Source organism: Coturnix japonica, chromosome 7 (assembly GCF_054131305.1).
Source record: "Coturnix japonica strain WE chromosome 7, WE-NBRP24, whole genome shotgun sequence".
In the NCBI taxonomy this organism is placed as follows: domain Eukaryota; kingdom Metazoa; phylum Chordata; class Aves; order Galliformes; family Phasianidae; genus Coturnix; species Coturnix japonica.
The window spans coordinates 22,067,338-22,081,631 of record NC_140669.1 but is presented as its reverse complement, the minus strand read 5'-3'; the positions used below and the strand labels follow the sequence as shown (position 1 = coordinate 22,081,631).

At 37.9% G+C, this 14,294-nt stretch overlaps 1 protein-coding gene across 3 annotated transcripts in view; it reads left to right on the top strand.

The window, feature by feature from the left end:
- PARD3B (par-3 family cell polarity regulator beta) overlaps positions 1–14,294 on the top strand; it is a 359,537-nt gene that overhangs the window by 91,209 nt on the left and 254,034 nt on the right. For all 3 annotated transcript variants that reach the window (XM_015868265.2, XM_085553339.1, XM_085553340.1), the window contains exon 3: positions 10,584–10,755. In XM_015868265.2, the coding sequence (XP_015723751.2) occupies positions 10,584–10,755 (172 nt within the window). The remainder of the gene's footprint in view (positions 1–10,583; positions 10,756–14,294) is intronic.

The following is a 14,294-nucleotide window of genomic DNA, read 5'->3' as shown; positions in this document are numbered from 1 at the left end:
TGAAGATGTTAAAACAGAAAGCTTCAGATCACATTTAAACAGTATTTGGTTATTTAATCGAAATAATATATAAATCTGTTGATTGAATTCACCTTCCTAGTTAGGTATATTCAGTGTTTCTCAAATTATCTAATAAAGAGTTTGCTAAATTTATGTAGGTGAGAAAGCAAGTGCAGTATTGTACAATATATTCAATACAACAGAAAAGTTTAGTTTTCTTTCAGTGCTTTTTACAGGAAATTGTATTTCTTAAGGAAACTAAGGTAATTTTATTCATTGTTCAGAGGTCAGACTTGTAGTCAGTTAAACTTATTCTTCATCGAGTTAATGTTCAAAGGTATTTCATAAGGCATTGAGTTCAGCCTTGGAAATGAAGAACATGTCAAAATCACTATAATTGTTCATTAGATGATCATTTATGGAAAAAATGCTTTAGTTCTCTATTTTGGATCCTGTACACCTCTGGAAGGAAAAGTGCATTCCTAGTGCTATGACATGCTTAAATAGCAGCTCTTTTTTTCTTATGTATTGCAGTTAAATAAGATGTGTTCATACTTGAATAGCAAGTACCACTGTGTGGATGGTAGAAGGGACCTGTCTTTGAGGCTATTGTTTGCAAGCACGTTTCTTTCTGAGGGATAAACAACATGCAGGTATATATACACAGCTGTTACTGACTCTGCAAATAGAGTTTTCTTGACAGTTGTTTGCTGGATTCTCTGTTGAAAAACCCTAAAATGTTAAATTTTTGCTGTGAATCTTGAATGTGATGTCAGCATTTGTTTACTAAGAAATTAAGGAACTGAGCTCTGAAATTATGCTGTGGGCAGCTAATTCTAGGGTAAAAAATGATGGAAATTTATAACATGTAGATCATTCTTTTAAGGAGTATAATGAGGAAAGCAGCAGTAGGATGTCTGTTATGAACTGATTGCTGAAATGAATAATTGTCACTGAAAGGTTTTTTGTTGTTGCCAGAGCTGTGACTATCTTTGGAAATTTTACTTTTAGTTTCATTGTTTTCACAGTAATGGTGCTTTAAGATGTCAAGTCAAAATATTTTTTTTCTAGTCCTTCTGTTCCAATGGTTCATTTGAGAACACATATTTCTGGAACTGCAATGTTTGGAACCACTACACTTGTTTTAAAGTTTCTGAATGTTTCACTACTTCGCAGTGTATTGATCTTCTGAGCATCACTTTATAGTAATGATATTCTTCAGTTTTTGTAAACTTCTTGAACTGTTTTTTCTTTTAAAATATATGTTAGAAAACAGTTCTGAGAGATAATGATTGAGTTGATTGGATTTATTAATAAGCATGGTATCACAAAGTGTGCTATCTAGCCAACTGCTAAATGAATTCCAAGGATTTCCATGATGTTCTCTTCAAACTACTAACCTCTTCCCCTTTCATTCTCCCCCCCCCCCCCCTTTTCTCAGATGTTATACATAAGTGGGGTAACATTTATGAGGTTGCTGTATGGATATAGTTGCTTTAGGCCCTGATCAGCTTCAATACATGGCTGTTGCTGAGGCTTGTGGGGTCGTGACTTAGGAAAATAAGGTAATTGCAAGAAAGGCAGAAGGTTTTTGTTTTGTTTTTCTCCCAGAAGGGTGTATGTGCAGTACTATAATGCACGAGAAACCTCCTGAGAATTCTGATTATTGGCAGAATTAATAACAAACTGGTAGAGACTGATAGCATGAGTTCATTTCTACAGACAGACCTCTTCTCACTGAGGTGACAACTAGTTCTGTATGCTTACTTTTCCCTTTCTGGAGCCTGACACGTAAACTGTCAGAGGCAGGACCAATAATGCAGCCTAACTAAACTAGGCATCAGTAAGAATAGGACTCTTGGCAGTTGTAAATACTGAAATGTTTTTCTGCACAGACAGAAACACAGTGTGAGAACTGTATGACGTGTGGCAACATCCCAAGATTTATCAAGCCTGTCTATACTAATGAAAGTTGTTGTGTGTGTTGTGCTGTGCAGATGGTTTTGCACTTTCTGGTGCGTTTTACAATTCAAGTATTTTGTGCTTTTTTTTTTTTTTTTCCGCTTTTTTTTTTCTTTTCTTTTTTTTCCCCTTTTTTCTTTTTTCCCCCCACTCCTGAAGTTCCACTCTCCCATCCCATTATGTCCTTTGAAAAAAAAAATCAAGGCTGCTTAAAAACAAATGGTCAGCTAATTCATATGCTGTCATTGACTAATTGTGGCCAAAGCAAAAACTGGATTTTGTACAATGCATACTGTCAAATCAGTGGGAGATGGAGGAAGAGTGGCTTCCCAATTGGTCTGACTTTTTAAACTTTAATTCATTCAGTGCCTTGAATCTAATTGGTTTTACAGAAGTTACTTGGGTGTGTTGAATGGTACTGATTATATTTACAGATGGGAATCAGTTTGCAGAAGGGCCAGCACCTTGTGGCCCAGGTGGAAAAGCCAGCAGTGTGCCTCTGGCTGGGAAGGCTCAGTGCACTTTTGGCTGGTAGCAGGGCTGTAGCCATCAAGTCAAGGTAAGCAGCTCCTCTGCGCTTTTCAGTCCCTGAGACCACAGCTAGCTTCAGGGTGAAGATAGTTAATGGTTATTTGTTGGGAGTTAACAGCCCATGAAGATTTATATGTGAACGGTCTGGAAAGCGTGCACAGGGTGTGAGTGGAGTAGGAATGAATCTTCTAGGAAGAAGAATGGGTGTAGTGGATACTGGTAAGTATGACTGTCTGCTACCACTGTACATGTGGTTCCTTCCCTGGTTGGATTAAGGCTTGTTTGTTCCCACTTTTTGTTCCTCAGAAACCTTGCTACAAAGCCCTAGCAAAGAAGAGTTCAAGTCCAAGAGATGCCGTTTCTTCTCTCACTTATGCCTGTTTTTGATTGAACCCATCATTTTTTCTAGGACTTGAAATGCATTTTGGAAGGTGGTGTAAGGAGAGGAGTTGGGTGGAGAAGTCTGCTGAATGCTTCTGACAGAGCAGGTGCTTGCTGAGACAGGAGCAGGCTTCAGGAGCACCTTGAGCCACAATAGGAACTCTCTTCTTTTGGCTATCCACACTGTGGCCTTACTTGTCCACTCATGATTTGGAATAGTAGTAATTACTTTGGGTTTTCTGTTCAACAAAGGTACTTGCTTTATCAGGAATTGGGTTTGTGATGGCATTGCCTTTTTTTATTGTGTGGTCCACAGGAGGTTTGTGTGTGGAATTGAGCTTATCCAAGTCAAGGTAATATCCTAAAGTAGGAAAGATACTATAGCTCATGTAACAAAAATGAATGTTTATCAACACTTTCCAATAATACAGTAACTGTTATTTCCCATTCTTGCAGACAAGATTGTCTTGCTTCAGGTTTTTGAAGGCACTGTGTGCATTAATGCATTGTACAACCATATTTCTACTAAGTAATGCAGTCTTTGATATCAGTTACTACACCAATGTCTTCTACTAGCTCTGTTTTAAATGGAATCTCCAAAATTAGCTTGTCCTCTGCAAAGTCAGTATAGGTGAAAGTAGCCAGCTTCAATGTAACCAGGAAGGACCTAATCAATCCTGTTCTTTCCCCTCCTTCTTTCATTTGTTTTTCCTTTGATATAGGACTGAAAACAAAGGACATTTGTTATCTAGAAAAGCTCAGAAGCTATTTCACATGAAAACATAATAACTATGACAGGTTACAAATAGCACTGAACATGAATCTTTTACAGAAGAAAGGAGAAATGTCCTTTGGTATATTTACTTCAATCAACCCTAATAAGGCTTGTTTTATGTGTTTTATGCATCCGCCATCATAATTATAAATCCTTGACATTTTAGCACTAGCATTTATATCTGCCAGGGAAGCTACCCAGAGTCAGCCCTCAAGGAATGTCTGTATTGTTACTGTGGATCTCCATAACAGCTCTCAAGTAGCTACTAAGTGGCTTAAAAAATTGCATCTCGGTCATGCTTGAAGGGCTCATCAAACTTTGCCACAAATATCAATGTTAAGTACCCAATCAGCTGCATTGTTTGAAGTACCATCACGTGGGCTGCAATGGAGCAGGTTGGACAGGAAAGAGAAAGTGGGTAAGGTCTCATCAATGAGGTAGAATTTTTTTCTGTGACCTTTAAAAACAACAACAACAACAAAAAGAAAAACCTCCCGTGAAATCAACTGCCTGTTTAGCTGCAGTGAAATAACAGAAGGTGAGGTTATCACACAAAAAAACCCACAAAAAGCTAGACTTTGAGAAGCACGCACAAAAGGGTTTTCTCAAGCACGATACCTTAACAGGCTTTTTAACCTTTGCAGAATAGTTTAGGACCTTCCTGAAATAACAATAAATAGCAATAAAAATGAATGAGGAGTTACAACAGGGTGTTAAGAAACTGTTAGAAACCCTGGAGCTTGATTTAAGTAAACTTGAGTAGCAACCCAAATTTAGCGGCAAGATGAGAGTTCAACACAGTTTCTATTAACAAATCAGTCCGGAAGCTTTGGTACTGAAAGATATCTGAACAGTAAGAGTAGGGAAAGTGTTGTCTGGTCTTTGGGAAGACACTTTGGTGTATACAGTTTTGGCATGTAGGTAAACAAGATGGGCTAATCACCATAGCTTTCATGTGATGTATCTTTAATTTGTTTTCACATGTAGGTGTGAAGGAAGGCTGCCATATGGTGCATACATGGGTATTTTTCCTTGACAGCCTTTAAGTTAGAGAAATTCCAAGGCAAGCTATTTTACAGGAAAACCATTTTGTATACTTATCAGTACATGCCAGAATACTGAAGGAAGGCAGTAGAGCTCCAGGTAAGTTTTAAATTGAAAAATTAAATAACACTTTCATCCATTTTTGAGGTACCCTAATTACCTCAGTTCTATCTATGTCAGACTATTACTAGACTTTCATCTTTTAACCATTGAACTGAAGTTTTTCATAAGTAATATATAAAATCTGATTTTAGGTTAATGAGTTTGTGGAGCTCTGAGGAAGTTTCCACAACTCCTTTCTGAAGTTTTTTGTTCATAATTCACTCTTTAATGTATCTTATTGTCTCAATCAGAAGTGGTTTTGTCCCCTTGAAGTGTTGGAGCCGAAGTGTAATGTGGGCCTATAGAGAAGGTTCTACAGGATAAAAACACCTCTGTTGGGCTTGCTGTTGCACTGAGCCTTTGCTGTATGTAAGCAGGCAGCACTGGGTGCTCCCAATGGCACCCATGGTTGTTAAGCTGCTGTCTGTAGATCAGCAGGGTGCTGCTGGGGATCCAGCGTGGCCAAGCATATAACCTTCCTGAAAGGAAGGCAGAAAGGAGGTGGAGGAGGGGAAGAAAAGGAAGGGGATCCTTTCTCATCTGCATAGGCCATATGGAGTCTGTTTTCAGCCGCTGTCAGCTGCAGCTTGTCTCCATCTGTCTGTGTGGCTGGTTGTTTGCAGGTGTGAACACCTCTGATCTTTTCTAGTCTTATTTTGAACTTTGCTGTTTTCTGTCATCAAGATGTTACATACAGAAACACTCCATGTCTTTCTACCTCCATTGTGTATTTATGGGGGGTAAATAAAAGCGTAAATCTTAGAGAAACCACATTGACAGGTCAGAGAGCAAGGTAATGTGATGCTGTGGAGAACTTGGTTTTTGCTGTAGCATGAGCCATCTTTTCTCCATGTGTCATGAAACTCAGTGGAACAGTTGCTGAGCTGTTAATCCACCCTTCCAAAACAGTTCTTGTGAAGATGTGAGTGGTTTGTGTGGGAAGTCTTTAATTGGAAGGCAGTAAATAAAAAAGAAAGAAAAAAAAAAAGAAAAGAAAAAGAAAATTTTCCAAAATTGTTTTATAAGGTACCTGATAATCACTCCCACAGGAGCACTAACTGTCAGAAATATAGATTGCAGAAAAAAGGCATGTTTATGTGTGTATATATATGTATAGACCAATACACATACCTGGCCTTTTCTCTTAAATGAGTATTGATGTAATGAAGTTCCAGGGAAACAAATAGCATGAACAAACAGAATGTTACAGGCTTTCATTGCCCGTTGTGAGAGAAGAATGTAAAGAAAGTAGATGTTCTGGATATGGGGGGAATTGAAGATGAAAGCCTTCTGTCCAACTGAAATGAAACATACTGAGCATTAACTCTTCCTGGTGCTTTTGAGTGTATTATTCCAGCTGCTGAAAATCCTATCAGTGATGTGCTGGTGCTAGCCTGTGCCTGGGAACTTCTCTTAGGGATTTTATCTTAACTGTGAATGGAAGCTGATTAATTTAATTGCAAGCAAACTTTTATTTCATCCCTTCTTGGAGCTCTGTGTACACGCATGGTGTTCTGATACAGAAAGGAAACAGTTATGTCTGTTCTCTAATTCAGCACAGAAAAGCTGTAAAATACACACTTTTTAGCCTTATTAACAGTAATCTAATTGTCAAAAGCATCATACAAAAAGGAATGATTACAAAACCTTGTATTTAAAATGTTGTCTAGGGCAAGGGGAAGCCAGTTGTTACTGGTTTAACAGCCAAATGCCATTAGGCACGATCTGTAAAGTTGTGCTATTGGCTCAGAGGTGGAAATGGTTTTCTTTGAAGTTCAATTTATATTTAATGGAGCTTAAATTGCAAGCACTGAAAAAAAAGGTGGTGCAGCTGTATCTTGGGAAGTGCTTCCCCTGCTTGCTGCTGTGCGTGGTCTCACAGCATGGTGCTGCTGAGTAGGGTACAGCGGGACAGTGGGCTGAGAGTGTCTTGTATGTCTTTGGGGGACTTCGTGGGGGGTCTTCTGTTGCTCAGTGGGCTGTGATTCTCTGCTGTAAAACAAGCTGCTGCTTTGCCTCCAGACCCATTCACTCAGTAAGGTCATCTTCCTCTTGGTTATTTACCCACCCTTTTGTACAGCTCTGTTCTTCATTGAACTTGTGTGTGTTGTTCTGCATTTGGGAATAGAGCCACTTGATTTTTACTCAATTTTCTTATATTTTTCTGCAAGTTTCCTAATTGGAATATCAATAAAATATTGGAAGATGAGTACCACAGGACACAATTCAAAATTAGAATTTGACCTTGTAAACTGCCTTGTGATAAGTTTGCCACACTTACTATTAATGAAAATGCTGATAAAACAGTACTGTTTCTTACTGCTGTCTTATGTTGTGGCTATATCACTGTAAGTAAGGAGGGGAGCTGTGTTACAGGAGGTCAGGTTGGGGATTAGGAAGAAGGTTCTGCACTGGAGGGTGACAGGGCAATGAGCACAGCTTCCCCACAGTAATGGACATGGCCATCAGCTGCCAGAGTTCAAGGAGCACTTGGACAATGCTCTCAAGTACAGGGCTTGGTTTTGGGTGGTGCTGTGTGGAGCTAGGGGCTGGGATTGACAGACCTTTCTCTGCAAGGGAGTTGGAACTAGATGATTTTTAAGATCCCTTCCAACCCAAGTCATTCTGTGATTCATTTTGTGATCCTTGGAGGGCCCTTCAAGAGTAGGATATCCTGTGGTTGCATGATATAGAAGTTAATAGGTAATTTTGATGGCAAATATTCATATGTTCCTTAAATAAACTTTGAAAAGTTGAGACGCTGAAGTACAGTAAGTGCACCAAACCACAAAGGAGTACTTGCATAACTTCTGCAGTTCACAAATGTTTGAAGTCGTATCTTAATCTGTTTTAAAAAAAAAAAAAATGCTCTACGGAGCTCAAGTCTTGAAATTTTGGACTGGTAAAGAACAAAACTACTGTTGCAACAGTGTTATTGCTATGATAGGTTTGGGGTGGATTTCTTAACGTGTTCTGAAGTTCTTTTCATCAGGAGACATTTGCAGTCTGTTCCTATTAATGGATTTTCCATACTGGAAACGTTTCAATTACTGCAATTATTTTGAATAGCTGATATGTGTAGCTTTAATAGTTTTCATTCCTTCTGACAGGCTAAGGTTAATATTTGTAGTACTTTTATCTGTATTATATTTACACTGTTGGGACTGCTACTGGAAGGGCTCTCCTGCAGCTGCAGCCTTTGAGTAGTTGTCTCTTAAGTAGCCATTTTAGAAAACAAATGGTGGTTTATTTCCTTAGTGAGGAAAGACACTGAATCTTTATTATTAGTTTATGTTGTACTTGCAGTATCTCCTTTCCATGCTCTAATTAAAATGTCTCAAAGTTATGCTAGTGTTCTTGGCTTAATTTTATATATCACTTATTTTCTCACCACTGTGTGTTTCAGGGTCTCAGTTTGAGATGGTGCTTGCATATTTCCATTTGACAGTTCTTGCTGATTCCCTTTGGCTTGTAAGAGTGTTTTGGTCCAGTCTCTACTTTTGGTCTTTAACATCCTTGATCAGTGAGTGTAGACTGCCACAATGTAATACAGCATTTAGTATGCTGGGCAGTGAAACCATGGAGAGGCTCGGGTTGGTCCAGTGGAGGAATACACTTTATTCCCATCAAGTCACTGCTGAGCTCTGTTTTACTGCACACTATGTTCCAAGTGCTCAAGTGGAATTTGTATCCTACTATCTTCTTCAGTGCTTTCATTGCAATGAACCTCATTGGTGATAGTGGTCACTTGCTTAGAAAACAGTTTGCCTGGTAAAAGTGAGTGAGAAAGAAAACCATCTAAGAGATGGGCAAATATTGTGAAAGCTCTTGAGTCGTGGTGGACTTTAATAACAGCAACAACACTGGTAGTCACTTTAAAAACAAACAGTAAAAATCAACTTGTTGTTGTTGCTGGAACTCAGCTGGATCAGTTACCACAGTCTCTTGGTGTCTGGCTACTAAATGGCATTTCTGACTGTGTGTAGTTGCAAGTAGTGATATCTGGTAGCAAATACAATGCAAATGTCTCAGTAGTTTTCTTGAAGTGCAGTAATGAAGTCTGTAGGTTTTGTTGCTGAAATGAATGTTTCCCTTAAGTTTTGGAGTAATAAAAAACAAACTATGTGCTCTAAGAGCCATTTGCATTGCTGTGGAAAAGAAACAGACTCCATATTAGAAAGAAAAAAAAATCCAGTTTCTACCTGATTATTTTAGGGATTTTTGCTCTTCTGAAGTGCTATTGGTAAATACAAGTTGACACACTTCTGGCAATGAAATTATAAATGAGAGAAAGACCTGAAAATGTCAGTTTCATCCTTAGAAGCACTTTGGGATTTTTCTTTTTATTTTTACTTTCTTTTCCCTCTCATACATTCATTTGTTCCCTAAGGCAGATGAGGTCCTTTAAATGTTTGTCTCTTTGTTTCAGTACACTGCTTATCACAGGATATAATTTTTGACATGTCTTGGAAGTGTCAGAGAAGATTTGATCTACTAGTATTTTTATGGAGTGAGTGTGTATATGTACCTTAAAATAACACAGAGGGCTGAGGCAGTGTAGTAAATCAGTTTTTTAGATTGTTCCTGCAAATGCCTTGACATTGCCTAACCAGGTGTGTGTGATGTTCTTACTCAGAATTTGTTAAATAGAACTTTGTTAATCTTAGGGAGTTCAGGAAAAGAAAAGAAAAAAGGCATCTAAAGACAAAGCTAACTTAAACAGTGTTGTTAGGCAGTGTTTATCATGGCAGTGGGAGAAGAATAGAAGGTAATCAGGCAGGACAAGTTCTTGGGCTGAGCTGCTGTTGCCATCTCTTCCCTTCCTGGAGAGGGCTCTGGGGTGCTGGGTATCTCATTGGCTGGGAGCAGAGAGTTGTCTGGTTTGTTCATTAAGAATTTATTTTTATCCAGCTCCTCGAGCTGTATCAGCAACCTACACCAGACCACACACTTGTAGATGAAGCTGTATCTGATGTACATAGTGAAGACTAAGAGGAAGTTCCCTGTAGGCCAGACTAGCTGCCTCACAAACTATTTCTGTGGTCTTTGTTGTCATTTCCATACCAACTTTAATGTGAGTTTGGATAACAGAGTTTGCAGCCTGTCTGTGCTTTACAGTGGGCCTGAAGTTGCGGATAGCCAGTAATTAAGGAAAACAAAATAGATGGGATCAGCCTGCGAGAGAGAATGAGGAGAAACTGTAACAGTTCTATGGTGAGTGCATACATGTGTATGTTTCGCTACCTTATGCTCTTACAGAGGCACAGGTTCAGGGATTAAGGGAGTTCTACTTTGTCACTGCTGGCTACAACTTGTCCTTTGAATAAAATTATTATGTATTCATAAACAAATGAAAGCTTTACCTGCTTGCTCCATACAGCTTCTGTGTCTGTGTTAATCGCCCCAGTGTCAGTCAACACCAATAAACTTTTAAAGAAATATAACACCCTCCTTCCCATAAAATTTAAATACTGGTTTGTGTGTTTAAGCATGTTCAGCTGTAAATATTTTGGAACAACAGAAGACCTTCTCTATTTGTAGCATGCTAACTCTGAGAACAGCATGCCATCACCAAGGAATGCGGAAGCATGTACTTAAGTCATATTGAAGTGAATGTACCGAAGCACAAACGTATGTGCTTTCCTGAATGTTTATTCTTATTGCTAGCTGTTCTCAGGAAATATTGTTTTCTACTCCCATAACTTGTTCACTTTTATTTTAAATAAATTAAGTAAGTTTGGGAGCACTTTAAAATATGCAAATGCTGTTTTATCTTTTGTTTTTGTAGCTGATTGCTGTTTATGATGAGCAAGAGCCTCACCACAAGTCTGAGGGCACCAATGGGAACGTGACAGACAGAAGTAGCCCAGACCTGTTTGAAGCAGAGGTAGCGGCTCAGCTGGCTGCCTTTCAACCAATCGGGGGTGAGATTGAAGTGACTCCTTCAGCCCTAAAACTTGGTATGTGTATTTTGCATGGTTATTTTTCTTTTTTTCTTTAATTTTAACCAACCTATAGTATGTATTTCTTCTGTGCTTCAATTTTATGTGGGAATGGGGGTTGCCTTGTTATTTAGTGAAGATAACTGTAATAAGAAAATTTGGGCAGCCCCTGCATTTCAACTGCATTTATTGTGCAGTTCATGCTGTATTCTCAGGTACTGATGGCAGTCCTGTAAAGATCCAAAATAGAAAACTGGATTGAAGTGGATGGTATGAGTTGAAAATATCTCTAGGTCTGCTACTCTTGTAGAGGAGTCAACTTTTGTCTTCAGAAGTTGAGTATTCAGCTGTCTCTTTATTGTAATACTACTTTAAAAAAATAAATAAAAAAAAAAATAGGCTGATTTAAAGAAAAAGCTACAATGAAACATTCTGATAAACTTCATTGGATGAGGCTGCTCAATATAACTTATAATGGAAGTCTGTGCTCGTTTTTATGCCCATTGTAGAAGTATTGAAATCCAAACTGTGTGAAGCTGTTTAGATTCAAAATTTTTAACTGGTCATTCTGGTTCTCTTGCTACCCTTATGAATATTGAAAAATCTTTTAAATGACATGCATGGGAATTTCTCATATGCCATGACATTTACTGGATATTTTTATGTAACTTGACATAAGTGCATTTGAGCATGTTTTGGAAAGTAGGTAAATCATTTATTAAAGATTCAGTAGGAAACTGAGCACAAGTTGAGTGTTGGAGAGGGGAGTGTTTCAGCCTCATGCAATTTTATGTGAACAGCCAGTGCGCTTGAGCACACCATTAAACTACCAGATTGTTCAGTTCTGATAGCATTTATGGAATCTGTGTGCTGTAGAGTTTAGAGGAGATGAAATACCACATGCTATAGGCAGAGCCAATTAGGCTTTGACTTTATTTTTCATTGCTATTCTAATATATATTTGAAATTTAAGTGGGTTGTTTTTTTTGTTTTGTTTTTGTTTGTTTGTTTGCTTGTTTTTAATGGAGAACATAAATATAACATTTCTCAGTGGTTCTCTTTCAGATTTTCATTTAACTTGTAGAAAATTAATTTTATTCTACCTGTCAGTCTTGAAAAGGTGGTCCGTAGTCTGAAACTGTTTTCTTTTCTGGATTTTTCATCACTGATAACAGTTCTTTGCACTTAATTTTTTCCTTTATCTTTCTTGTTTAACCTCCTGGACCTTAAATTATGTTCCCGTATTCATTGGAGGCAAACTGAGAAATATAAGAAGAAATAAAAGGAGGATTTGGTCACATCAACCTGATGCATGAACCACAGTAGTCTGGTTGCCTAATTATTGAATTGACTTACCCTTGCTAGCAGAAATAAATACCAATAATTTTAAAAAGCTTTGCTTCTGGAACAAGGATGTGATTAAATGTACACATTATGAGCAAATGTTGTTGCAATCTGTAGTGGAGCTGTTTGAAGAACTGTCCTGAGCCTGGCCTTTTAGAGTGTTTATGCAAATGGCCTTTAGGGATGAAATGTAGGGAATTTGTTGTTAAATCAATTGACAGATTGTGGAACAACTTATGTTTTGGTTTTTTTTCCTGATATTTAGTATGCCATGAAACAAGATCCATGGTTTCAAGTAGAAACAATGCCTTGTAATTATGTGAAACTAAATGCTGTTGTTCTCAAACATGAAAGAATGAGCACAGATTTTAGAAAAGGCAGTTAAGATACTGCCTTGACACTCATTAAAAATGATACACTTTACTATGTGCTATAACTAGTCCTAAAGCCTTTACTGACTAGATAGAAATTGTGATGAAGGGGGAAACATATATATTTTTTATTAGAGGATACTTATACAATTCTTTGTGGCTGACTTTTTTTTTTTTTTTTTTTTTTTTTTTCCCAGTGACTATTCTGACTGTCTGAAATCATAGTTTTTCCATTATGTAGTTAGGTACCTTTCCTTTCTCTTACTTAGAACTTTGAAAATAAGCAAAAATAAAGGCAATCCTGTATTTGCCTTGAAAACTAAGGATACCTTACCACATGGCAAAGCGACATAAGATAAAATGTTACTTTCTTGGTAACAAATTAATTTCTTAGTACTTGGCATCCTTAAGATATTTCAGGAACTTACTTGGCTCTTTGATTACCTTTAAAATAGTTGCATCTGTCCTTTCAGAATGGGTGAAAATGTGGGTTTTGGAGGTTAAGAGAAACATAGAAACACTGTAATGTTATTAATAAAAACACTTGTGTCCATTATGTGGTGAGGTGCAAGTATTTGCAGTCTAATGGAGGTAACCATAAACATCTGTAACCCCAAGCACTGTCTTAAATTATTGCAGTTTTTTCTGTTGTTACTTAGTACACTGAATACTTTAAAGTTGCATAACTTTACTCTGTGGTAAGTATAAGGCAATCTATGCCCCAGGGAAAGAACTCATTTTAAAGTGGTGCTAGAAATGGTCATCTGAATCCAAGTCCTTCCAGCCCATAAAGGCTCCCAGCAGTTACTTTTGAACATCCATATGCCCTGAAGACTTCAGCAGTTTGTTCGGATTCAGATCATGCCTGCCAACTAGTCCTTTCCCCATTGCTTACACAAGACTTTGTTTTCTCTCTGAGGTCAGATGCCCTCCCTAGAGATGTTTCATTTTTGGTCTGTGTTGTTCCTGCACCTCCTTTGTTCTGACTGAACAAATGTAATGAGGCAAAACTATTTTGGATAAAATGAGATACCATAATATTTATTTAAAGTAGCATATTGAAATCACTTAAAAAGCAATTGAGAAATTTCACATATGATGCTCAGTTGGTAGGTTCTGCTGTTCCAGTCTTCTACATCCTTATTGATGTTGTCGATCATTTATCTTCATAGCACCAAAATATATTATCTTGGATTTTTGGCAAATTGTGAGTATATCCTTTGATGCAATAACCAATCGGCTAACAGGTACTTAGAATGATGAAACATTTGGAGAGCCTGGTATGTTAGTGGTAGAGTAATAACTAGCATTACTTCTGTTGGCAGTGTGTTCTTGGACTCGTATCACAACCTATTATTTCCCTTTGACTGGAAGTGTTGTTGAAAAGACTTTGCAGAGTAGGGACTAGAAACTCTTTAGAGAGCCCATGGTGGCTGGGGTAACATACATTAGAGATACTAGCCATATGTGCAAATGATTCAGTCTGGTATCCTTAAGATAATGGTTTGAGTTTTCTGTAGCTGTACGTACTGTTAGAATTACTAAAAATGGGGGAGCAATGTAGAGTGGTAAAGCACAACTTCATGGTAGTAGTTAATGTGCCAAGTGTGAAGTAATAGTATCTTCTGAAAATATTTTCAAATCTTTTGTTCTGGGTATTTCTAGTCTGAAGTTGGCAAATGTTTTCTTATTCTTTTTATAAGTCTTTTCCAAGTGAATGGTTACCACCAGGTACCTGCTCATGAGACTGATGCATCCATGTCCTTTGGAGCAGCTGCCCTCAGGCTATTGCAAAGTGATAATCCAGTGGTAGCATCCCTCATCACAGGCCCTTGGTCCATA